This window comes from Aquarana catesbeiana, linkage group LG08 (genome assembly GCF_042186555.1).
Source record: "Aquarana catesbeiana isolate 2022-GZ linkage group LG08, ASM4218655v1, whole genome shotgun sequence".
NCBI lineage: Eukaryota > Metazoa > Chordata > Amphibia > Anura > Ranidae > Aquarana > Aquarana catesbeiana.
Window position 1 is genome coordinate 72,881,802 of NC_133331.1, and position 27,126 is coordinate 72,908,927.

Sequence of the window (27,126 nt, forward strand, 5' to 3'; positions counted from 1 at the left end):
AAAAAAAAAAAATAATGATAATAATATGGTAGCATAAGTGTGCACACTCTTAAACTAATACTTTGTTGAAGCACCCTTTGATTTTATTACAGCACTCAGTCTTTTTGGGTATGAGTCTCTTAGCATGGCACATCTTGACTTGGCAATATTTGCCCACTCTTCTTTGCAAAAACACTCCAAATCTGCCAGATTGCAAGGGCATCTCCTGTGCACAGTCCTCTTCAGATCACCCCACAGATTTTTAATCGGATTTAGATCTGGGCCATTCCAAAACTTTAATCTTCTTCTGGTGAAGCCATTCATGTATGCTTTGGGTTATTGTCATGTTAAAAGATAAAGTTCCTCTTCATGCTCAGCTTTCTAGCAGAAGCCTGAAGGTTTTGAGCCAATATTGACTGGTATTTGGAACTGTTCTACCTTGACTAAGGCCCCTGTTCCAGCTGAAGAAAAACAGCCCCAAAGCATGATGCTGCCACCACCATGCTTCACGGTGAGTGTGGTGTTCTTTTAGTGATGTGCAGTGTTCTTTTTGCGCCAAACATTTCTTTTGGTTTCATCAGACCATAACACATTTTCTCACATGCTTTTGGGAGACTTCAGATGTGTTTTTGCAAAATTTAGCAGGACTTGGATGTTTTTTTTCGTAAGAAAAGGATTCCGTCTTGCCACTTGGCCTTAACCCAGACATATGAAGAATACAGGAGATTGTTGTCACATGTACCACACAGCCAGTACTTGCCAGATATTCCTGCGGCTCCTTTAATGTTGCTGTAGGCCTCTTGGCAGCCTCCCTGACCAGTTTTCTTCTCATCTTTTCATCAATTTTGGAGGGACGTCCTGTTCTTGGTAATGTCACTGTTGTGCCATATTTTCTCTACTTGATGATGACTGTCTTCACTGTGTTCCATGGTATATCTAATGCCTTGGAAATTCCTTTGTACCCTTCTCCTGACTGATACCTTTTAACAATGAGATCCCTCTGATGCTTTGGAAGCTCTCTGCGAACCATGGCTTTTGCGGTAGGATGTGATCAAGAAAATGTCAGGTAAAACCTACTAGAACAGCTGAACTTTATTTGGGGTTAATCAGAGGCACCTTAAATGATGGCAGGTGTGTACTAACAGGTGAGTACTGCGTTTTAATGTGATTACTTAAAGCGGGATTCCGTCCTAAAAAAAAACAAATTTAAAGTCAGCAGCTACTAACACTGTAGCTGCTGACTTTAAATAAGTACTTACCTGTCCTGGGTGCCCGCGATGTCGGCCGCCAGAGGCCGACCCGTCCCTCGGCTCTCGGGTCCCTGCACCACCATCCTAGGAAAGGGAAACAGGCAGTGGAGCCTTGCGGCTTCACTGCCAGTTTCCTACTGCGCATGCGCGAGCAGCGCTCTGTTCTGTGAATGGCCCCGTGGTGTTCTGGGAACACACACAGTTCCCAGAAGACAATGGGGCCGCTCCCTGAGGAGAAGAACTCACCGCAGAATAGGAAGAGGCAGATTAGGAAGACTGCCTAGCAACAAGAGTTTAGGTAAGTTTAATTTTTTTTTTTTTTTCAAATTTTTATTTTTAATTTTTTTTAGTATTTTTGTTAATTTGTTTTTTTCAGGGTGGCCCTCCACTTTAATTCTGAACGCAGCTACATCCCCAGTTATAAGAGGGTATGCACACTTAAGCAACCACATTATTTTTGTTTTTTCGTTTCACTCCCCCCCCCCCCAAAAGATTTCAGGTTGTTTTTCAACTGAGTTGTACAGTTTGTGGGTCACATTAAAAGGTGGAAAAAGTTCTGAAATGATTTATCTTTGTCTCATTTTTTTACATCACAGAAACCTGACATTTTAACAGGAGTGTGTAGACTTTTTATATCCACTGTATTATATATATATATGATATATATTTTCATAAACATGGTAAACCTTGTATGAGATGTTTGTTCAGGTTCACGTCTATCTTAACAAACCCAGTAATATTATAAATTATGGGATGTAAAGCGTTCTTTATTTTTATGTGACAGGAGAACACATTCTTTCCTTTGCTGCCTGTGTTGGGAATGCAGAATTGGTCCGATTATTACTACAACATGGAGCCGATGCAGAGGCCAAGGATTTTCACGGTGAGGTTTATTACTCTGCTGTACACATTTTTTTTTCTGTCACTACTTAAAAATCTTTCTGTTGTTGGGTCCTGAAAGCAGAAGTAAACCCATCCATTCAACAGTTTCCCAAAACTGATACTTTCAAGGCATGCCATGAATGATAGCTGTCACAGCTGCTTCTGCTGTCAACCAAACTGCGAGCTATCAAATGGCTGGTGCCATAACTGATCACATGTGAGAGGCCAAGATGGCAGCTTCCTTGGCTATAAAGGATAGAGGGGTACCAAGACCAAGGAATCAACAGTACTCTCATGTCCCAACTGAGGTGCAGGCTGAAATAGCCGGCTGTCAGTGACAGCTGGGTATCCTCAAGAATGGAAATGATCAGCTCCAGGGAATCTGATTTTGCTAAACAAAAACTCCATATAAGCACTTGTAGCAGATCAATGTACATATCAGGGGTCAGCAAGCTACGGCTCGCTGTCGCTAAATGTCTGGCCCGTCAGTGCACATGATGAATTCATATGCACCCGGCCTGTGGACATTTTAAGCCCTTCACGCCAACTGTACACTAATATGCGGCCTCAACTTGAAGGGGTTGTACTGGGGTGATGCCTACATTTTAGAGCCGGTGGTCGACCTAAGAAGCCAGTCGGCTGTTATCCAAAGGAGCAGGAGGGGACCCCCTCTCCTCCCGCCACCTTCTTTGGCTCACCCGGTCTTTTCCGTCCCACCAGGGGCCAAGCGACCAGCCAGCACATCCGTCGGCTGGCCGGACACCCGAACGAAGCCGGAATCAGCTTTGATCGGGTCTCAGATCTAGCAACCCGAAAGCAATGTCATGACATCACTTCCGGTTTACAGAAAACTTAAAGGGTCAAATTTTAAAAAAATTACAGCATTTAAAACAGCCAAACTTGGCATTTGCAAAGGAGAGATTTGGGTCTTAGAGACCCCAGATCCCTCCATAAAGAGTACCTGCCACTGCCTACTACTGTCACAAGGGATGTTTACATTCCTTCGGACAGCTATAAAATTGATCAGATTTTTGTTTTTAAGAGGGACAGTGTAAAAAATAAATAAATACATTAAAAAAAGTAAAGCGCCACATCCCTCCATGCTCGCGCGCATAAGCGAACGCATACATAAGTCACCACCACAAATGTAAACAGTGTTAAAACCACACATGTGAGGTATAGACGCGATCATTAGAGCGAGAGTAATAATTTTAGCACAAGACCTCCTCTGTAAGGGGGGGGAGGGCTGTGTAATATGCAGGGGGGTTGGTTAGGGGGTAGCTGTGTGATGTGCAGGGGAGCTGTGTAATGTAAAGGGGTCCAGAGGTACGGGGGCTGTGTAATGTAAAGGGGTCCAGAGGTACGGGGGCTGTGTAATGTAAAGGGGTCCAGACGTGTGGGCTGTGTAATGTAAAGGGGTCCAGATTATTATCTTTATTTATTAGCAGGTGAATGCGGCCCTCCACGTATTCACACACATTGAATCTGGCCCTTAAGTGTAAAAAGGTTGCTGACCCCTGCTGTATACAATGGTTTCGCAATGAAGTGACATCATGAGTGACTATATGACACTTCCTCCGTTGCAGCTCTGTCCAGGGTCTCTTTGCAGCAGTAGATCACTGCTATAGTGATCTATTGCTGGCCTGGCTGATTGGAGCTACATATTGCGTCTAGATCAGGTCCCCCTTAACAAGATCAAGTAAATATACAGCATAGTTATATATACTTGGGGGAGGGGGGATTTTAAAAAAAAATTCCTTCACCAGGTTAACCACTTTAGCCCCAGAAGGTTTACCCACCTTCATGACCAGGCCATTTTTTGCGATATGACACTGCGTCACTTTAATTGGCAATTGCGCGGTCGCGCAACGTTGTACACAAATAAAATTGATGTTCTTTTTTTTTTTGCACAAAGAGAGATTTTTTTTGTTGGTATTCGATCACCTCTGCGTTTTTTATTTTTTGCACTATAAACAAAAAAATACAGACAATTTTGAAAAAAAAAAAAAAAAAATGTTACTTTCTGTTATAAAACATACCCAATAAAAAAAAAATTTTAAAAATCAAATTTCTTCTTTAATTTAGGCCAATATGTATTCTCATACATATTTTTGGTAAAAAAAAATCCCAATAAGTGTATATTGATTGGTTTGCGCAAAAGTTATAGTGTCTTCAAACTATGGGATATTTTTATGGAGTTTTCATTTATTTATTATTTTTTACTAGTAATGGCAGTGATCAGCGACCTATAGCAGGACTGCAACATTGCGGCAGACAAATCGGACACTAAGTGACACTTTTGACACTTTTTTGGGGGCAATGACACCAGTACAGTGATCAGTGCTAAATAATATGCACTGTCACTGTAGTAATGACACTGGCAGAGAAGGGGTTTACATCAGGGGCGATCAAAGGTTTAAATGTGTCCCTAGGGAGTGCTTGCTAACTCTGGGGGATGTGCTTGTACTATAAGAACACAGAGATCCGAGTTCCTGCTTAGCAGAAACACAAGATCTCTGTCTTCACCTGTCACAGAACGGCGATCTGCCTTGTTTACATAGGCAGGCCGGTGGTCTGTCTGCCTCAGGAACGATCGACGGATTGATTGGCTCCTGATGTGTCCAAGCACAGCGGGAGCTGGTCGCCAGCCCCAGACCAGGAAGAGCGAAATCACGTACAGGTACGTGATTTTGTGCAGAGAATCCGCCCTGCTGCAGTGAATGTGTGTTGGGTGGTCCAGAAACAGTTAATCCACAAGTCCCAGCAATGATGCTGGATGATATGGATGACATCTGCACTAACAGTGTTAAATGCTCACGTACAGTAAATAAATGTAATTAGGATTTTTAGCAATCACAAGCCTGTGGAAAGACAAGCCTATTATGAAGCTTAGCCACACCCAGTTTTTGCATATCATATTTTTTGTCACTGTATAACCTTTTCCTCCAGGTTGACATCTCTGATACAATAAATGATTAGTTTATCTTCCCTTGACAACTTGGAAATGATCCATTGCCTTTCTTTGTTTTCTTAGCAAGCAAGAAAGAGATAAACAACTACAAAAACAAGAAACCTGTGAAACTTAAGGAGAAACTTTAGTCCTCTTAAAGTAATTGTAAACGATCACCTTCTAAAACAACCCATTCAGTTTGAAATAGAAATGAAAGGCAAAGTATGTGTGTATAGATATAAAAATATAAAATAAACAAATTTTTCCATTTTTTTTTAAGTGATCACATTCCCTCTGTTCTCAGCTGCATAAGAGCTGGGGGAAGGAGAGGCAACAGCACACTGAGCTTCCCAGTGACAGGCTGAGAAGGGGGGGGGGGGCTGTCAGGACATGTCTGATCATTGGAGGAGAGCACACTGAGTTCCCAGCATAGCTAGAGAACTGACCACGGTGTGTTCTCCTGCTTAGTGTGGTCAGCTTTTAATAGGAAAGCAAGGGGACTAGGAGGAATGCCAGGAATTTCACACAAAGGAAGCAATACAAAGAGAACAGGGACTTTCTAATACAAGTACATGGTACAGCAGGCACATATCAGGAATATTAAATATTGGGGTAACAAATGTTTTAAGTTATGCCCCCTCCCACCCTTGGCACCACTATCTTTGTTATTCCGGAGCCTGCGTAGATGTGCCAAAGGGCTTTGCCCGGCCTTCGGGTCCCAGCAGAGCCTTGCAGCACATCTGCGCATGAGTGGGAGACATGCCAAGCTTTGGGACATTCAAATGAGCCCCATCTTTGTGCATATGCTGGAAACTCACACATCTGCGACACATCTGTGTGGAGGACATACCAAGCTTTGGGACACCCATATGAGCCCAATCTTTGCACATGCATGGGAAACTTGCATGTACACAGATGCACCACAGGGCGCTGCCCAAACCCAAAGCCCTGCGGTCCATCTGCGAATGCACTGAATCAAATGTGGGGGGGGGGGGGGGGTTAATATGAACATAATTTTCGCTATAAAACAAAAATTCTATTAGGTTAAAAAAAATTAAAATAATGTTAATTTAAAAAAAAAAAAATGTGAAGGCCCACCTAAATATAACACATATTTCAAATATTTGAACGATTTGTTATCTAATCCTAGTTTTCTTATTTTTTTTCCCACCTTCTACAGGAAACACCATTCTCAATATTCTGGCCTTACAGCCTAACAAAATGTCAGCCTGTCAGATGTATGACCTCATCCTGGGCCATCACAAGGAGAAGTTTGGGCCCGGTTTAGAAGAAATCACCAACAATGATGGTTTGACCCCGCTGAAGATGGCGGCAGTGGAGGGTAACACTGTGGTATGTATTTGGAAGGATCCTGTCGAGCGGAGACATTCATTGCTATTGTATTGTGGCGTTGCATATAGACATGTGCGGTTCTTTTTCCCTCTGAATCGAAATTCAGACAAATTTTTTGTTATTCGGAGGTACAGTATCTCACAAAAATGAGTACACCCCTCACATTTTTGTAAATATTTTATTATATCTTTTCATGTGACAACACTGAAGAAAAGTAGTGAGTGTACAGCTTGTATAACAGTGTAAATTTGCTGTCCCCTCAAAATAACTCAACACACAGCCATTAATGTTTAACCTGCTGGCAAAAAGTGAGTATACCCCTAAGTGAAAATGTCCAAATTTGGCCCAATTAGCCATTTTCCCTCCCTGGTGTCATGTGACTCGTTAGTGTTACAAGGTCTCAGGTGTGAATGGGGAGCAAGTGTGTTAAATTTGGTGTTATCTCTCTCATTCTCTCATACTGGTCACTGGAAGTTCAACATGGCACCTCATGGCAAAGACCTCTCTGAGAATCTGAAAAAAAAGAATTGTGACTCTACATAAAGATGGCCTAGACTATAAGAAGATTGCCAAGACCCTGAAACTGAGCTGCAGCACGGTGGCCAAGGCCATACAGCGGTTTAACAGGACAGGTTACAGTCAGAACAGGCCTCGCCATGGTTGACCAAAGAAGTTGAGTGCACATGCTCAGTGTCATATCCAGAGGTTGTCTTTGGGAAATAGACGTATGAGTGCTGCCAGCCTTGCTGCAGAGGTTGAAGGGGTGGGGGGTCAGCCTGTCAGTGCTCAGACCATACGCCACACACTGCATCAAATTGGTCTGCATGGCTGTCATCCCAGAAGGAAGCCTCTTCTAAAGATGATGCACAAGAAAGCCCACAAACAGTTTGTTGAAGACAAGCAGACTAAGGACATGGATTACTGGAACCATGTCCTGTGGTCTGATGAGACCAAGATAAACTTATTTGGTTCAGATGGTGTGAAGCGGGTGTGGCAGCAACCAGGTGAGGAGTACAAAGACAAGTGTGTCTTGCCTACAGTCAAGTATGGTGGTGGGAGTGTCATGGTCTGGGTCTGCATGAGTGGTGCCGACACGAGGGAGCTATAGTTCATTGAGGGAACCATCAATGCCAACATGTACTGTGACATACTGAAACAGAGCATGATCCCCCCCCCTTCGGGGACTGGGCCGCAGGGCAGTATTCCAACATGATAACGACCCCAAAACACACCTCCAAGATGACCACTGCCTTGCTAAAGAAGCTGAGGGTAAAGGTGATGGATGCACTGGCCAAGCATGTCTCCAAACCTAAACCCTATTGAGCATCTGCAGGGCATCCTCAAATGGAAGGTGGAGGAGCGCAAGGTCTCTAACATCCACCAGCTCCGCGATGTCGTCATGGAGGAGTGGAAGAGGACTCCAGTGGCAACCTGTGAAGCTCTTGTGAACTCCATGCCCAAGAGGGTTAAGGCAGTGCTGGTCACACAAAATATTGACACTTTGGGCCCAATTTGTACATTTCATTTTCACTTAGGGGTGTACTCATTTTTGTTGCCAGCGGTTTAGACATTATTGGCTGTGTGTTGAGTTATTTGGAGGGGACAGCAAATTTACACTGTTATACAAGCTGTACACTCACTACTTTACATTGTAGCAAAGTGTCATTTCTTCAGTGTTGTCACATGAAAAGATATAATAAAATATTTACAAAAATGTGAGGGGTTTACTCACTTTTGTGAGATACTGTATCTACATTTCCAAATTACAATAATAATTCAAATTTAAACGAATCCAATATAATGAAATTACATTTTTATACAAAGTTCGAATCAAAATTCTTTTTTTTTTTTAGTTTTCGAATTTGATTCAAATTCGAATCTCCCAATAGAATATAATAGAATATGAAAAGAAAGGAATACCTTTTATGGAAACCGATTACAGAACTTCTTCGTCCTGAACGTCAATTAGCAGCACATATTTTCACTGCAACTAAATTGACCATAGCAAGGGCCTGGAAAACTCCGAACCTTAGTTTTGAAGCACTTAAAAACAGTGTGAATGAAATCATGGTAAACGAGAAACTTACGGCCATTTTGTTGGACACACATGACAAGTTCCTCAGGATATGGCAACCCTGGGTGACTTATAACCGCCCATCAAGATTTGATCTAACGCTCCTTTCCCTATAATGAGCCTCCGTTCCCCCCACCCCAGGGCCCTTCCTTCCCTTCTTTCTACCCCCTTGTTCTCCTACTTTCATTTTCTTTCTCCTTCTTCTCATTCAGGCCCTCAGGCCTAATTCTGCAGAGATTGGATATTTAATATAACATACGAATTATCACATGCAGAGGTATGTTCTCCTCTTTGAAGTTATTCAAATTAAGCTGACTTTATTTTTGGTTCTTTTTGTTCCTCATTTTTTATTTATTTTTTTTTTTTTGCGTGTAACGTTACATATTGCAACAATATCTTGCTGTGTATTTTTCTTTTTTTAGTTATTCACGTGCGTTTGCAAAGATACTACTTCGTGCTGGTTCTATATAGTTACGCCAGTAAACGCGAGTTGAGGATGTGCCTTGGTATGTCGCCTGGTCTCGGCTTAGAGTAGCCTGAGACCAGGCTTAAATTTTTGATCATTAGCTCTAATGGCCGGTCACTGGCATCCATGTACCTATTCATTTATGATGTATCATCACTGTTTTGTACTTTTCTGTTGATATATTTTCAATAAAACCTTTGTACAAGAAAAGAAAGGAATAGAAAAATAATATAATATAAAATAGAAAAGAAAAGAATACAATATGACCTTCTTCTGAAATTCGAATTTCAAATAAAATAAGTTCAAATTTGAATAGAAAATAATAGAATACAAAAGAATAGACTAGAAAAAACAATAGAATAGAATAAAATAGAAAGAATATAACCATATTTCGAATAGAATACATTCAAACTTGAATAGAATAGAAAATTTAATAATAGAACAGAAAAGAATAGAATATAAAAAAATAGAATAGAAAAAAAGAATAGAATAGAACAAAATAGAATATAACCATCTTCCGAAATTCAAATTTTGAATAGAATAGAAAAGAATACAATACAAAATAAAAGAACAATAGAAAAAAAATAGTATCGACTATAAAAAAATAATAGAATAGAATGGAATAGAATGATTATAACCATCTTCCAAAATTCAAATTTTGTATAGAATTTTGGAAGATGGTTATAATCATTCTATTCCATTCTATTCTATTATTTTTTTATAGTCGATACTATTTTTTTTCTATTGTTCTTACGAAAACGAATGAAACAAATTTAACTGATCAAATTTATGTAAATAACGAATTGAAACAAATTGAATTGAAACAAAAACAAAATATATTTTTTATACTGCCCATGTCTAGCTGCAAAAATGGTGGAGTGGATGCATGGTCATCAGCAAAATTAAACCCTGATGCCATTAAAAAGTAATCATACTACACAAGAGGCGGATATATAATGTAAATATAGAAATGGGAAGCACAGCACATTCAGTGGCTGCCTGTTTACACTTCATTGGGCATGGAGACACCATTTGTAGTTGGAAGACAAGAGGTTAATCCCCTGATGAGAGAAGAGATCATACTAATAATATATCTTACCAGTATAAAATATTGTTATTTTAACCACTTTAATACTGGGCACTTTCACCCCCACCCCTAATGGGCACTGATTGGCATCCCTGGTGAGCATCCTTGATGGGTCTGCACTGATAATCGATGCGCTGAATATCAGTGCAGACCCCTCTGTCAGGAGAGCCGCTGATTGGCTCTCCTCTACCCTTCATGGCTTGTCAGCGCGAATAGAGGAAAAGCTGATAAATGGCACTTCCTGGTTACAATGTAACCATGCTGTGATTGGTCACAGTTGATCACATGGTAAGGAGCCTACATCATAGGCTCTTTACCAAGATTGGAGATGCGGTGTGTCAGAGCGAAACACTGCACTACCCTTCGCCGCACTGCACGCCCATGGGGGCGTGCGCAAGCGGCTTATCCTGCTGGACATCATATGACGCCCAGTCAGGATAACTGATCCCCCGCCCGACCATCATTCTGCTATAGGTCGGGCAGGATCTGGTTAAGGATGTATATAAATAACAAAGGTACTTTGTTTTTATCTACATAAAAGCTCACCTCCAGCCCCCCCCCCCCTTCAGTCTTGCATACGTGTACAGGCTACAGATCTCACAACAGTTTTGCTACAAACACAGCTTAAGTGACAAATTTCTCCCTCAGCCGCTCTAAAGTAGCTCTATGACCGAATGCAGCCTGACCCTGACCAATTCTTATCGGTGCGTCTTTTTAGTATGAAAAATCTGTCTCCTCTACAGTGATAAATTTGACGTTGTTGGTTGCCAAAGATTACAGGAGCTTCAAATACACAGAAAAACGTTCCCATATTTTGCTTTGTGAGAGGCAGCATAATTTGTAGCTAAGGCTGTCACCTACCTGGTGGAGATCGAGCTGGAGAGGGGGCTTCTCTTGCACCTCTTGCACCTCTTGCACCTCTTCCCCAACACCCCTGGTAGTGATGACAGGAAGTGTAAGGCCACAGAGTGTCACGAGGGTCGGCGTAGCAGGTTGCGCCAGCTGGTGTTTGTAGGAAGCAGACAACCTTGATCACCAGGCAGAAACCAGGAACTGGAACACGGTGACACTTGACTGGCAAGCAGGAGTGTAGCCAGGACACAAGCCAGAAGGTCATCAACAGCCAGGCAGCGGGTTGCAGGAACATCAGAGTCAGGGCACACAGCAGGACTGTCACACAGACCAGCAGCGAGGTACAGGAACGCAAGACAGGAGCAGAGTCAGAATACAAGCCAAGGTCACAGCAGGCAGGCAGAAATCCAAGGACAGGTTAGGGGCAACCCGAGTTGTACACAAGTAAGCAGGTATGGCAGGTCAAGGCTCAGGTAAAGCAGGAACTAGCTGAAGACTACTCAGCAATCCATTCATGTCCAGCATAAATGGGCTGTTTGGCGCCAGTGCCCATACGCATGCGCATGTGCATATGTTTTCTCCACATGCTAATACGTTTACGTGAGCCTGTTTTGCATTGAGCTTTTGTTCAGAATTATGAGCATGCACATATGTATGAGCATGAGCCAGCCTTCTCATTCCAACATGTACTGAGCTTCTCTTACAAAGGCTATTTGAAAACAGGGCATCTACCCCCTGTATTTCCCATGCCGATATTTTAGTGCGTACAGGGAAGCATAGGGTTGGGATCATGCCTCATTGCCTGCAGCCTGTTAAAGTCTATAGCAGTCTAAAGTATGCTTCGGCTGGACAGGGCAGGGATAGTGCTGAGTGGTACTTGTGTTTAGCACTGTATGGGTTCAGGAATGTAAACCTAGAACAAATCTGCATTCCAGGCATATTGTACATTCCTGAATGCACAGGGCCTAAACATGAGTATCACTCAGCAGTGTTGGGACAAGGTCATTCATTGTCAAGGGAGAAGATGGTGAATGATGGGGCTAAGGGAGGTGAGCACAAAATGTTTTGTGGCATGGGCTGAATTAGTAGTTAGTTGTTAATAGTTGTGGTTCTGCAAACTGAGTTTAATATCGGTGCACAAAGTTGGGGCTAACAGTGGGGAAGGAAAACTATTTCCCTGAGTTACTGGTGTCACTGAAATGAAAAAAAAGACCCTGCATCAATTGTGTCACTGGCAGAAAAAAAATGTCTCTGCATCATAGGTCCCTGCGTCGGAGATGTCACCGGAAGGAAAAACTGGGTCTGCACCAATGGTGTCACTAAAAAGAAAAAAAATGTCCCTGCATTTGTGGTGTCAGTCTGAGAAGGACTGTTTGGCATCTGCGTCAGTGGGATGGAAAAAATCTCCCTGCATTGGAGATTTCACTGGAAGGAAAAATTGGTCCAGCACCAATGGTGTCACTGGAAGGAAAAATATCACTGCATCCATGGTGTAGAGGGGAAAATGTCCCTGTGTTGGAGGTTTCACTGGAAAGAGATAATGTCCATGTCTGTGGTGTCACTGAAAGAAAAAGATGTCCCTTTTTTTATGTTGTCAGTCTAAGAACGACTGTGTCAGTGGGATGAAGAGAGCAAGGGAACGTGGGCGCATGGTATTAATGGAATCTGGAGGGCTCTGAGGGAGGAAGGAAGCTAAGAGCATCTTGAGGCGGCTCTTAGGAGGAGAATGGAGCTCCCACCCACTGTGTAATTATTCAATTCAGACCTCCTAGAATGTGCCACCCATCGGGAATAAAGGCAGCTTCTTCCGCTGCCCGTCTTTGGTCATGTGGTATGCCACATAACAAGAGGAGACAGGAAGAAGGGTAGTCTGCCTTCATCTTTGACTCGCCGGAGGTGCCGTGCTGAGACGGAAGTGTTCTTTTAGGTGCCCATCCACAGCAGGCTCCTATTTGGAGGGAGGAGAGAGCATAATCCTCTCTCCAGCAGCAATCATGTCTTGCTCCTTCTGATAGGAGTGACACTGTAGTCCCTGCTGTCAGATCCCCTCCTCCGCCTAAACACTCTACCCAGGGCATGTGCTCCTAATGCCCCCCTCCTTGTCCTGGGTCTGTCACTCAGAACAGACATAGTAAAAAAAAAATCATTCATTGATCTGACTATAGTAAGGTTAGTTGTGACTGGTTGCTTTCAGTGGTATAATTTTGTACATTTAGTGCTTTTTGCATTGCTTTATTGAATGAGCCTGACTTAATATTCTCTCCCTAGATGTTCCAGCACATTGTACAGAAGAGGAGACAACTGCAGTGGACATTTGGTCCCATTAGCTGCTATCTTTATGACCTGACAGAGATTGATGTATGGGGGGATCCTAAGTCTGTATTGGATCTGGTGGTCTCTGCAAAAAAAAGAGAGGTGTGTATGGAAATATTTGTGTGTTCATGAGCGAACCCCGCACAGCATTTGCATCCTTTTTTTTTTTTAGTTTTAGATAGGGCAAAGAGCAATAAAAAACCTGGCAATGGTTCTAATCTTCCTATACTTTACTAAAAAACAGCATTTTTATTTCTGTCTGTGTTGCTTTTGGAGAGTTCCCCCCACTTTCCTGTCTGGTAAAAGTTGTCAGCAGGACAGGAAGCAAAAGAGCTCTGTGACAGAGCCCCTTAAGCAATAAAAAGCAGGTAGGGTCCTAACCCTTCCTGACTATCCAAAGCTAGGAAAATACAAATGTTGTACATACCATAAAATCTTTTTCACCCAGCCTATTAAGGGACCCAGGAATTCAGCAAAAGTTGGGATATACTGCTGCCTATAAGCAGGTGGGACACTGCCAAACGGAACAAGTTTTAAGTCAGACCTCTTCCACTCAGCATGCCTCCATTTTGTGAGAAAGCAGTGCACAGGGCCAAAAGAAAACACAAAGGCATAGGACCTATTTCCCTCAATAGACTCAAAGAAAGAAACCTCAGGATAAGTGTGTAGCGCCCACCTGTTTGGGTGAGGGCTACAATAGAGTGTTAGGTGTTATAATAGGCTAAAATTTGCCAGAATCTCACTCTGCAGTGTAATCTGGTGGGGTTTGATTTCTGGGGAGGTTTATTAGAGTAGAGGAGGGTATGACCCCCTGCACTCTGCTTGGACAGTTTCCTTTGTTGTCTGGGGTTTGACTTGGAAGATAAGAGGAATACAAGTGTGAGTGACAGGTAGCTTCTGGAAGACGCCTCTGGACCAATCCTTAATTTGTTGGGACAGGGGCGGGACTTCTATTTAAGGGCTGGTCACATGTTTCCTGGGGGTTCTGTATGGGGAGTTGAGATGAGTCTGGTGAAGGATGTAAGATCCAGGAGGTTTTCGTGTGTGCTCTCCCCTTCTGGGAGAGGGACCTGTGCCATGGTGTGGTTCTGGATGAGTTGAGAAGAGATTCAGGAGTAAGGATGTATCCACTGATACAGCGCTGGTGCTCTCCCCTGCGTGAGGAGAGGGAAAGCAAGTAATGCGGATGGAGGAGAAACTGAAGTATTTTTTTCTTAACCGTTGCCAATACTGACATCCAAGGACTGGACGAGGATTTTCTATGTGCGACATGGATCATCACTCAGAAACACAAGTGAGTGTAACTCAGGGGGAAACAGCACTTCTGGGAGACTTTATAGGGGTTAGTGTGCGGATTCAGGAGGACAGAGCTGGGCCCTAGAGGAACTAATACCCTGGAGGAATCCGAAAGTCACCTCCTGAATGTTATTCAGAGTATCATTCATGGAGTTAGAATCAGAAGTACTGTAAAGTCAGGAAGTGGTGGCCAACAGGAAGAAGGAAAGATGCATTGCACTAGGAGAACTTATTCAAGATGGAAGTCTACTAATAGGGGCTTCTTACAATCTTGATGTAATATTGTATTGCTTATCACTCAACCTTACTGGAAGTTATTCAGAGTGACTTTCTAGTACAGTGCAGCATTTCATATGGAAACCGCAATACAGTTGTACATAGTTTACTTTCAATGACTGTCTGCGTGTTCTATTTGGTTGGGAAATAGGGGTAATGGAACAAGCTCCAGGGTAGAACGAACTTTCAGCCGCTCCTACGGGAGTAGGGCGCTACAAGTGCAAAAAAGTTTGTCACATTGAAGGATACAGGAATTCACTAACAGCTGTGATGTCTAAAAGCAGTCCAACTGAGGGGTGGGCAATAGCCACAGAGAAGTCCCAAAGGAACTTATGGACCAACCAGACAGGCTACCACATCCTAGTGAGAGCACTGAGAATCGACTTGGTTCTGCAGACCAGGACACAGAAAAAACACCCCCAAGGGGTAGGCGTTCACCTGAAAGAACAATGGGCTTAAATCAGCGTGAGAGTAGAGGAATAAAATACTTCCTGAAAAGGAGGAAACTGGCCCATCTAGAAGCGATCAACGTTAACTATTCACAGGGCCAAGTCTCAGGAAAAACATGTCCTTGGAGGCAAGTTTGGACAACAAGTAAGTCCAAAAGAGCAGACCAGCTGGTCAATAAAGAAAGGTCAAAGCCTTGCACTCCTAGCCCTTTGAATTCAGGAAAAATGTTCCTTGATAAGAAGGAGGTTGTCTAAAGCAAACAACCAGGCTTGGCAAGATTGTGAGAGCCCTCACAGCATATTATCAGAATGGATCAATAATGACAAGATAAATCTAGGGAAAAGCCAAAGGTGCCATCCCTAAAATGAGCCTAAAGGAGAAGGTAAGGGTAGGCATGGATGAATATCCACCTAAAATATCCTCCTAGCATGGTCTCCCCTTCTCGTGGGGACTCTCAGACCAGACTTAGGACAAGACATCCAGATGGTCTCTTTGGACCAAAAAGTCCCAGGTGCCACCCATGTCTTTGGCATGGATTGGGTGGTTCTTTTTGACCCACCCTGGGTGTGTTTCCCTGGTACATGAGCACCAGAAGCAGAAGGATAAGTAGGGTACCTACCAACCAAACACCCAAGGGTGTTCCTGGGATGTGGCAGGAAACATTGCAAATCTGCCTGTGCTCTAACAAATGATTCCAAGAAATATCCAACCTGCCTCAGAGCAACACTATAGCCTCCTTTGAGAAGCAAAGATCAAGAATGTTGGTCACAAGAAAATGTACCTGTTTGGGAACAAAAATGAGGTTGGAACCACAAAAGGCTGCTACTCAGTCATAGAAGGAAGACCTATTAACTGGTGTCTGAGTTCTACAAAGGCTTTTGAACTTACATTATCCCCCATAAGGGGTGTTTGTAGCAAGGTTTCAGTGTATTCAGCCTGCTGGTAGTCCAGGAAAGCATATGACCATCCAGCAATGAATACTTTTTGCCTAGCAGTAACAGAGAGACACTCAGGCACTATTCAAAGTGGAGATGCTCAGTTAAAGCAGGGTTTCACTGTCCCCAAAGTTTGTTTTTTATTTTGGCAAAATGACAAAGATTATGATATATAAATATAGAACTCACTTGTTCCGTTTTTAGTGATTAGTGCTGTCCATTTTCTCATAATAAAAAAAGTTATAAATTTTAATCTTGCCGATTGTCATCTTGCTTGTGGGCATGTGAAGCCCACATGCATCCTCTTCCGGGATACGGTGCTGCTGATCGACCAGCATGCACCGCCTGTTCTATCCCCGATCTCGCGCATGCGCAGTAAACTCAAATCGGAACGCCGTCAACAACTCAGGTTGCCATTACAATGGGCGGCGTTGTAGGAAGTCCCGCCCTGTTGTGATGGCAACGGAGATAAGCAAAACGTCACGGCAGTTGAAATCGCGGCGGCTCTCCGCACTGAGGATGAATGACACGAGATCCCAGGAGACAGTGCGGCGAGGACAGGAAATGATGCTTATACCCACAAAATCCCCGCCCACAACCGCAGGGACCTAACGCAGGCAAGTTAGACTGGGCCACATATCTGAAGATACAAAAAAAAAAAAAATGGTCCATTGAGCACTCTGTGCTATATTTAGAACCCAGTAAGCTTAACTTGAAAAATTGTGTAAAGATCCCCTTTAGCACATCCAAAGAATAATGAAAACAGAAAAAAATTACCGCGCTAAAGTGCATAGAAAAATACAAAATTTACAAAAGCAGCTGCTAAAACTATAAGATATATATAGAACAAATATGATAAAACAATGTAGCAGCGCTAATAATTGTGAAAAAAATATATACTGAATAAGTCCAAAACAAATTGATGTGTCTGAAATAAACAGTTGAATGTGACTGGAATGAATATTGAAGACATAATCCAAAAAGGCACGTATGTGAGTGCTGACCAACACACCTCTTGATGACAGTGCACCACCACCACATAGATATGCGCTTACCAGAGGCAAGCTAAAAGGAAGCCTGCGGCTAATACCCAGCCAGGGCCTTTCCAACAAGGAAGTTGATGTCACACCACCAGTAGAGGGAAGCCTGGACCACACTCCAAATTGCTCAGGATCGAACATCAGCCACCAGGGGTTAATAAAGGTATTGCCCAAAAAATAAAAGTAGAGAACTCCATAGTGCAGAGGTTTAGAGGTCTTCTGTTTTAATCTCCTGTTTTCAACTCTTGCTTTTTAACTCGCCACTTGGTAAATTCCACTTTGTCAAAGTCACAGAAAACAAAATGTGAACAAAAGAATCCAAAGAATGATACCTTTTCTCTGGTAGTAGTAGTGCGGTCGAGAGTTGCACAGTCAGCATCATCCAGGATTAAATCACTTGACCTGTCACAGGGAGAGCCCATAAACCTACCTTGTGGTGAATGAAAACCACCTTACTCTCTGTGGAGGCTCTCCCAACAACTGTCTCTTCTGAACAACAAGAAAAAAGTCCCAAGTATTGGGACACAACATCTAGAGAAGCTCTCCAAAGGTGGAGGAAGTAACCAGTTGTAGGAGCTCTAAATTAACAAAGGCATGTGGCAGCAGGATAATCCACCATTTGTAGGGTAGAATGTACTGCAAAAGTCAGGTTTAGAACAAACCCTTGCAAATCTGCATATTGTAATTTGCAGGTGGTTCAAAACTGACCTCACCAGTAGTAGACTAAAGGGACATTGAATCTGATCTGGTACCAGGGCCCTCGGGCTTGTTTTGAATTAGGACCTCAGTAGGGTTAGAGGCAGACTCTGCTAAAGATAAGGCTGGGGCAAGTTTAAAGCATCTTCAGTTAGACTGCTGTAGCAGTTGGGCACAGACATATAGGAAATCCATAGTGGACACAGAGATCCTTGTGGAGTGGACCAATGGAGCTCAGGAGAGTTAGTTGATGATGACCTTACAACAATAGGGGTCTCTATTACAGGTGCACATGTTGCACCCCACATTGGTAAGCAACTAGGCCAAATAGGATTTAAACCCAGGTAGCTGGTGTTGGAAAAAGTTCCAGGCCACCCTAGGTGGACAGTAGGTCAGTATTGAAGACCAGGGATCATGTGATGCTTCAGGAGCAGAAGCAGCAGTGGCATGATACATCCTCTAGGCTTAATGATGGGAAAGAGAGTGCAGAGTACATGCACAGCTCTGCACCTAGTAGATAATGTAATCACTGGTTATCATCCTTAACCTTTATCATGGTACAACTTGAAGTAGGGAGCATTTTGAAAGAGGTGCCCAGCAGTGCAGCAGTGAAGTAGCCCCTGATGCTTTAGTTCAACCAGCCTTACTCTCTGATTCTGCAGAGAAACCACTCTGTGGTTAACCAACATACTCAGTCTGGACAGCCCCACCATGCAGAGCCCAGTACCCTAGCCTGCACATCTAGTTCTGCAGCAATCAGGCCCCAAAACTGTTGCTAAGGATATGCCAATTCATAAAGCTGCTATATAGAGACCAGCTCAAGCAGTGACGCAACTGCTGTTATCTTTGCATACACTTTAACTTTATCCCTCCCCCCAATATAAGCTTTAAAATTGTCCCGTAACTTTGAGGCCAATCAAATTCCTTGTTGTCTCTATTGCTGATCTAGCATGTGGTAGTCGATATTTCAAGTCTTATTGACTAAATACTTCATTTTTTCTTAGGCTCGTCGGATTTTGGATCTCTCTCCAGTCCAGGAGCTGGTCAACAGAAAATGGCAGAGGTTTGGTCGGCCATATTTCTGGATGATGGCCTTTATCTACATCCTTTACATGATTGTTGTCTCTCTTGCTTGTGCCAACCGGCCTCTTAAACTAAGACCGGACAACATAACTAATCCAAGGGACATCACCTTGTTGATCCAAAAATCTCTAAATGTAAGAACCTTAACCTCTTTTCTACTGGGGCAATTTTTTTTTTTTTTTGCACACGTTAAAATTTGTTGTACTTGATATTTCTGCACAGATCCCCATAATGGGAGTGGGACAGGTCCGCCGCTATTTGAACAATGTCTTCTTCACTGGTATATACCATATACCCTTAATTCCTGAAGAAGACATAGTTTGAAACTGACCTGTCCCCATATGGGGATCTGTGCAGACACATAAAGTACAACAAATTTTATGCATGATCCCTTCAGGGATAGCAAGTTGTGCAAAGAACGGATTTTAGGTGATGTTATGTTTTTATGATGTAAGAAATAAAAATGCATGTTTCATGATATACACTTGGATGTTCATTTGATACATGAAGGGATGTTGGCAAGTTTCAGGCCTGTCACCCCTACCTTCTCAATATTTTCATCTTCATCTCACCAGGAATCATACCTTACTTCTGAAGACCACCTCCGCCTGGCAGGAGAGATCATCGGTGTTATTGGGGCAATTGTACTTTTATTTCTCAAAGTAAGCACAGAATTTAAAGTATATGCCAAGCCATGTTTTTATAGTTTTGGATAGAGTAGGGAAGTACAGTATAAGAACCCCCAGAGCAGTCCTCCCACCCCCCAAAGCCCACATGCAAAATTCCCAACCTTTTTCCCAACCTGCTGCACATGGCAACAAGCTGCCCCATCCTGCCGGCGGTATGATGTATGACATCACAGTGCATGGCATACGCGCAGGCGTCACAGACTTCGTGGTGCATGTATTGCATGCCTCCCACACCTACGTCATCACATTGGAGGCCGGTCCCAGGCCCGGTAAAGAGAGGGCAGAGGGAAAAAAAGGAAGGGTAGTGACAGTCCTCGCCCCATAACACCTAAATTAAAAATTTCTTTCAATATTTTTATTGAAATTTTTTCCAAGAATAGGATCCACAACACAGGTGGTTTATATCAAAACATTAAGAACGGGTATAAAAAGGGCAATCAAATATTATACCACCAGCTACTCACCACCCAAGGGGATACCAGATAAAGTAGGAATTCAACATGAAGAAAAGGGTCTTAGGGAGCAAACAGCCACCCTACTCGGAAAACCTCCCCCCAGGGAAAAACATTAGAACTCAAACTTCGCCACCACCCACCGGCACGCCTGAATGGGTATGAGTAAACATAATGCGCAACCACAAGTGGTAGCAACACAACATTAGCAGTTTTATCCTGCAAAATACTGACCAGCTTTTCGTTGAGCATGATCCATGCCAGTTTATTTTTCACGACAGCTAAATCTACCACTAGTTTCTTCCAAGCAGTCGCTATAGCGAATTTTGCCACGAGAAACATAGTGAATTAAAGTTTGAATGTGCTTGGGAATATCAACAACAGGCTCGTTAAGAAGAGCCCTAAATTAAACATTTAACACACATTTATTTAAATTTAATAAGACCCCAAGGTAGTCCATTAAAGAAAGAGAAACATTTTTCAACTTCTGACAATAATCAGTGGGTGCCCACATCAGAGGACTGCAAACTGCCTGTGGCAAATCCTGTGCCATTTGGTGAAATAAGAAATTAAAAGAAATTAAAAGGGAGTTTATTAGCCAGAAAATGGTGCAGTCATGTTTATCTCCAGTATATTCTGTTATTTTCTCTAAACACTTTAGATTCCAGACCTGTTCCAGATAAGAGATCCAAAGGACCTAACACAAGCTGTTCATGGAAGACCATTCACACTTATCATGTAAGAACCACAGGGAAGCATTTTATGTGAGCTAGCCAAAGATATGAGGTGATGATCAGAAAGTCTGCCGGTAAGGAGAGCCCACATTGGCTGGCTGTTGGCGCTATTTGGACCCTGGATCCACCATGCTCCTTCTTGATTGGTCAGTCACCTACGTGGTGTTTTACAGAAACCCCACCATATTGTGACACCTTCTTCTGGCCTGTTACCTTGAATAAATAAATGTCCAGTACAGAAACATTTTAACTGCTCTACGTCACTCCAGCACAACTCTTAGGTTACAGGCGATTTCCAGAACAATAACAGTTCAGACTCACCAATAGCAGTTCACAGTGCAGAACACTCTTCTCTTTTCCATAACGTTGTATGCAGTGGTCACACAATTGCAGATTAGAACACTTCAAAGTCTAACTGAACAGTCAAGCCAACTTCCCTAGATGTTACAGTCACTTTAGCAATCGGGGTTACTCACACAGGGTGTGCCCTCCTCTCATACAAAGGAGATCCTCCATGGACCTAGGGCCACTCTAAACCAAGCAATTGGATCTGTGAGGCAAGGATCAAGGTTTCTCTGTCTACTCCTAAGTGTCCTCATTCCTCAACCTGGTAGTTCAGCCCTTTAAATGGCCTTATTTGCCCAGCTCCAGCACAGCACTACATCTCTGCAGATCAGGGGTGTCCTGTTCCAATACCCCAAATGCACTGGGCCTCATCCACAGCTGGCATATAAAAGGGCACTATCTCCACCCATTACATTACTATAGGAAGGGCGACAATTAAAAAGGCACTTACACCTGCCAACATGTATGATTGGTTAGACTAACCATTCTCAAACAGGGTTCCATGGAACCCTAGAGTTTTCTAGGGGTGCCTTGAGCTGTAACTTATTGACCTCCTATCTGATGGTGCCTGCATAGGTCCAGGGCCAACACCACTTGGCAGAGTCAGCAGCATGACACCAGTGATTTTTTTTAGCTGTCATTAAGTGTGCCATTCTGATCACCAGTCTTAGGCTTGTATTTTTCCTCCTGACCACCAATGTAAGGGGCATGTTCCCATTTGTCCTCAATGAATTGGGTTGGTAAGGGTTCCCCAAGACCTGAAAATAATTTTAGGGGTTCCTCTTGGATACAAAGTCTGAGAGAGGCTGGGCATGAGCATAAAATTGGGCTTTTATATGATAGACCAACACAAAGTGGCACATAATTGTGACGTGGAAAGAAAATGATAAATGGTTTTCCAAATTTTTCATGAATAAATATCTGAAAAGTGTGGTGTGCATTTGTATTAAACCCCCTGGGTCAATACTTTGTAGAACCATCTTTTGCTGCATTTACAGCTGCAAGTCCTTTTGGGGATGTCTCTACCAGCTTTGCACATCTAGAAAGTGACATGTTTGCCCATTTTTCTTTGCAAAATAGCTCAAGCTCTGTCACATTGGATGGAGAGCTTGCCACAGATTTTCAATTGGATCTAGGTCTGGACTTTGACTGGGCCATTCTAACCCATGATGAATATGGTTTGATCTAAACCATTCCATTGTAGTTCTGGCTGTATGTTTAGGGTCGTTGTCCTGCTGGACGGTGAACCTCTACACCGGTCTCAAGTTTATTGCAGACTCTAACAGGTTTTCTTCTAAGATTGTCCTGTATTTGGCGCCACCCATCTTCCCATCAACTCTGACCAGCTTCCCTGCACCTGCTGAAGAAAAGCATCCCCACAACATGATGCTGCCACCACCCTGTTTCACGGTGGGGTTGGTGTGTTCAGGGTGATGTGTTAGTTTAATGCCACACATAGCTTTTAGGCCAAAAAGTTCAATTTTGGTCTCATCTGACCAGAGCACCTTCTTCCACATGTTTTCTGTGTCCCCCACATGGCTTCTCGCAAACTGCAAACGGGACTTCTTATGGCTTTCTTTCAGCAATGGCTTTCTTCTTGCCACTCTTCCATAAAGGCCAGATTGTGGACTGCACAACTAATAGTTGTCCTGTGGACAGATTCTCCCACCTAATCTGTGGATCTCTGCAGCTCATCCTGAGTTACCATGGGCCTCTTGGCTGCTTCTCTGATTAATGCTCTCCTTGCCCGGCCTGTCAGTTTAGGTGGACAGCTATGTCTTGTTTGGTTTGCATTTGTGCCATACTCTTTCCATTTTCAGATGATGGATTGAACAGTGCTCCATGAGATGTTCAAAGCTTGGGATATTTTTTTTATAACCTATCCCTGCTTTAAGCTTCTCCACATCTTTATCCCTGACCTGTCTGGTGTGTTCCTTGGCCTTCATGATGCTTGGTTTGTTCATGAAGGATCTCTAACAAACCTCTGAGGGCTTCACAGAACTTATGATATTTATACTGAGATTAAATTACACACAGTTGGACTCTTTTTACTAATTTGGTGACTTCTAAAGGCAATTGGTTCCAATAGATTGTAGTTAGGGGTATCAGAGTAAAGGGGGTTGTATACAAATGCACGCCACGCTTTTCACATATTTATTTGTAAAAAATTGTGAAAACCATTTATCATTTTCCTTCCACTTTACAATTATGCGTGTGTTGGTCTATCACATAAAATCCCAATAAAATACTTTTATGTTTTTGGTTGTAACATGACAAAATGTGAAATATTTCAAGGAGGTATGAAAACTTTTTCAAGACACTGTACCAGTATATACACCAATGTTTCTATCTCTATTGCTTAAAGCGCTCAATCAGATTAACCTGTGAAGATGGCACAGTTAGAGTTATTGTAAAGTCTCGTTTTTGTTTTTTTTTTCTAATAGAATGCATAGAATGCATTAAGATGAAAAACCTTCTGACTTTACAACCACTTTAAGCAAGGTACACACGGGCTGAAAATTGGCCAAAAACGGTTGGTTTGGTAGTTACCGGCTGTCTTTTGGTACCTATTCATCCGACAGATGCCGGTCTCACAACTGGCTTCTGTTGAACAAGCATGCTGGAAAACCAGCAGCGATCGGCATCTGATCAGTGTTTGCAGCCAATGTCTGCGAGTGCTCACCAGTGTGTTCTGGCAGGGGGGTGGTCCCCTTGTCAGAACACAATAGCACAGTGGGGCGATCACTGTACTAACATTGCATAGTTAGTACAGTAACCTCAGTTTTTTTTTGTTTCCATTCATCCCTGTGTGTACAAGGCTTTAGATTTACACATGTGTCTGTCACTGCTGTGCCTTTGAAATGCAATCTGCACTCAAATTGCTTTTCAAAGGCATTTCACATGCTATAAAGAAGTGATATGTCCCCTGCTTGCTGCCTGTTCTAACCCTGTAAAATGGTACACCACTGCATCTCAACTGCGTGCATTGCATAAAGTTGCCATGTGACTCCGCTCATTTCAATGGGTCATGTTCAGCAGTGGTACTGCAGATAGCTTTTCAGAGGCATTTGACAGGCATATTGGAGCCTTTACAACTACTTTAAATAGACATTAGTTGTATTTTTTTCATGTATGTTTTTTGGGGGTTTGGTATGTATTTTGTGTATATGAGCAAAGCAACTAAAATATTTTTTGCCAACAGAATCGCCTTTCCTTGTTCTGTGCTTGTAACCCTCGTTCTCCGACTGACAGACACAGATGGAGAGGTGGTGCCGATGTGCATATTACTTGTGCTGGGCTGGTGCTATGTCATGTATTTTGCACGTGGATTCCAAATGCTTGGACCTTTCACCATCATGATTCATAAAGTAAGTTGACCTGAGAATAGGGCAGTAAGCTTTGGGCTGGACATGCACAAACTGAAAGGACCAAGCAATGTGAATGATTTTAGTAGACGTGCCGTATTTTTTTGTGAATTGATGAGATGTTAGGAAAGTTCTTGCCAAAAGCAACTTGTTCCCTTTTCTGTGGAGCTTTCATTTGCAACATATCCATCAAATGAACTGATAGGAAATCTGATATGTGTCCAATATATTGGGCGTGTGAAAAAATCCTACTCTTTTTTTTGTTTCTGCAGATGATTTTTGGAGACTTGCTACGGTTTTGCTGGCTGATGATTGTGGTAATTTTTGGATATACAACTGGTAAGTAAAAGAGTCCTGAAGATGAACAGTAGATATTAAAGCCTAAATGAACAATACACTCAATTTATTTTTGTTATACCTTTAAGTTGAGTCTGGTGAGTCAGCCCTTTAATGGCTCTTATAGGTTGAATATTTCAACAGTGCGATCTCCCTACTAGCTTTCGGTGCTCCTTCTTACCTTTGTGTGTACAGGTTCCTCTTTTTTTACATTCTCAATAAAATAAAATAAAGATTCCAACAGAGGTGGTGTGAGCCCCTCATATTGGGCGCAGAGGGTGTGTAAGCAGGTGGTAGTAAAGTGTTCTTATGTTTGGTAAAATGTTGCATAGTTTTAATGTTCGTTGAGCTTCTGCGTGGTAGTTATTGTTTTGTTGTGTTTCCCTGCTGAGGTGGTGCTCCCAGGGGGGGAAGGGTTAACACTGCTGGCCAGCTTTTTCCAGGCTTTTTGGGAAGTATCAACCTCACTACCTCTCAGGAAAATACCTAATGGGCACCACGGGGCATTTAGAAAACCTTGTACAGCAATATATGCTGGAAACATGTTCAACTGTTCATTTGTTATACTTAACTAACTTCAGTAAAGAACTTTGTTGTTATATAACTTTGCCTTCAGGACAATATTTAAGGTGTGCATGCAAGCTTGGCATATCACAGAACAGGGTTCACATCTAGGGACAAGATGAGATAGATGAAGATGCAGTACAGATGTCTAATGTGCAGTGAAGCTAAATAGAGAAGGCTGTATTACCATTGCCGAAAATGACAGTACTAGTGTTAAGTGCATAAGCAGTCAGGAAATTGTGTGACTTGGCAAAGGTGATGGAGGGCCCTGGTAGTGAAAGGGCTTGTACGCCTAGGCTCTTTGCCTAGCGACCAGAACCTCAATACTGGGTCCAACTCATGGCACGGGGTATCCTAAGGACCCAGCTTGTGTGTCAGAGAAGATGAGTGAGGCCTTGGAGAGAATAAGCACGGGTTATGTATCAAGTTGAGTTATATGATAGTTTGTCTTGAAAACTGACCTAATTGCTCTGGGTAAGCCCTGAATCCCATCCAAAACTAGAAGATATGCATATATTGGTATCTTTGACAATTACATTGTGGGACAATTTTCTTAGTAAAGGGATTTTCTAATTCTATTGGTCCAATTACCCCCTCTATTTTCTAACCCTGAATTCCCTCCACTACTTTCTCATTTCTTTCTAACTTGGAAAAGAACAGAAAATACTAGGACTGTCCAAACATTGGTTAATGATAAGTTTCCTCTCTATAATCCTTGCTTCATGCTTTGGTATCTGGAAGATCTTTATGGTTGCAACGGCATTGACTTCAAACATTTATTCACTCTCTTAAATTGATCTTTTCCATTCAAACAACCCTTTCTAGATTTGAGAGGCTTCTCTTACAGGAGCAGCAACCAATCCATGTACTGTTTATGTTGTATAAAATGCTCCTTCAAGATCTTAATCCCCAGGCCTCATCCTTTCTATCAAAAATGGGAAAAAGAACTTGGTACACACAGCCCTTGCTGTTAACCCATAAACTCTCAAGGTCATCAAGAACGGAATTGCAAAATCATATCTTGATGGTATAAATGTCCCAGTGATCTGCATAATTTCTATCCACCTAAATGCTGGCAGTGTTAATAAGGGAACTTTGTCCCATATTTGGGACAACTGCCCTCTTATCACTCCATTTTGGAAAAATGTTTTCCAAATCTGTAATAAAGTTATGGACACATCTCTTCAGCCTAACTCACTCATCACCTTCTTATGGATCCTACCTGGTTCATTACATCTATCTGGAAAGACCATTTATGCCATATGCCTTCTGCTGCCCGTACCATCATTGCAAGATATTGGTGATAAACTCACTTTATGACTGAATGGGTATGTGAAATTAACTGATTAAACATACAGTATTAAACATGCTAAAGAGATAATACATAGAGAGTAAGGAGCCCCCTGAAAATGCTCCACTGGCCTGGAAGGGACAACAAAACCTTTTTTTGGTACTTTCCCCTGCCTCCTTTTTTTTCTTTTTCCTATTTTATTCTCACTACTAATTCTATCATATGTAGCATACTGCTATATACATAGTGACTGTAGTGCATTATTTATTATTACTTCACCTAATGGCAGAAAATTGATCACAGCAATTCCTATGCCATTATTATACACAATTTATACCTATTTATTTATATATTTTTCTACTTTTTTG

At 42.4% G+C, this 27,126-nt stretch overlaps 1 protein-coding gene across 1 annotated transcript in view; it reads left to right on the forward strand.

Moving 5' to 3' along the window:
• Positions 1-27,126, forward strand: part of LOC141105839 (transient receptor potential cation channel subfamily V member 6-like) — an 83,679-nt gene that overhangs the window by 51,267 nt on the left and 5,286 nt on the right. The window contains exons 6-13 of the mRNA XM_073595970.1: positions 2,014-2,112; positions 6,242-6,414; positions 13,162-13,308; positions 18,904-19,116; positions 19,558-19,644; positions 20,785-20,861; positions 24,405-24,570; positions 24,840-24,906. Of these exons, the coding sequence (XP_073452071.1) occupies positions 2,014-2,112; positions 6,242-6,414; positions 13,162-13,308; positions 18,904-19,116; positions 19,558-19,644; positions 20,785-20,861; positions 24,405-24,570; positions 24,840-24,906 (1,029 nt within the window). The remainder of the gene's footprint in view (positions 1-2,013; positions 2,113-6,241; positions 6,415-13,161; positions 13,309-18,903; positions 19,117-19,557; positions 19,645-20,784; positions 20,862-24,404; positions 24,571-24,839; positions 24,907-27,126) is intronic.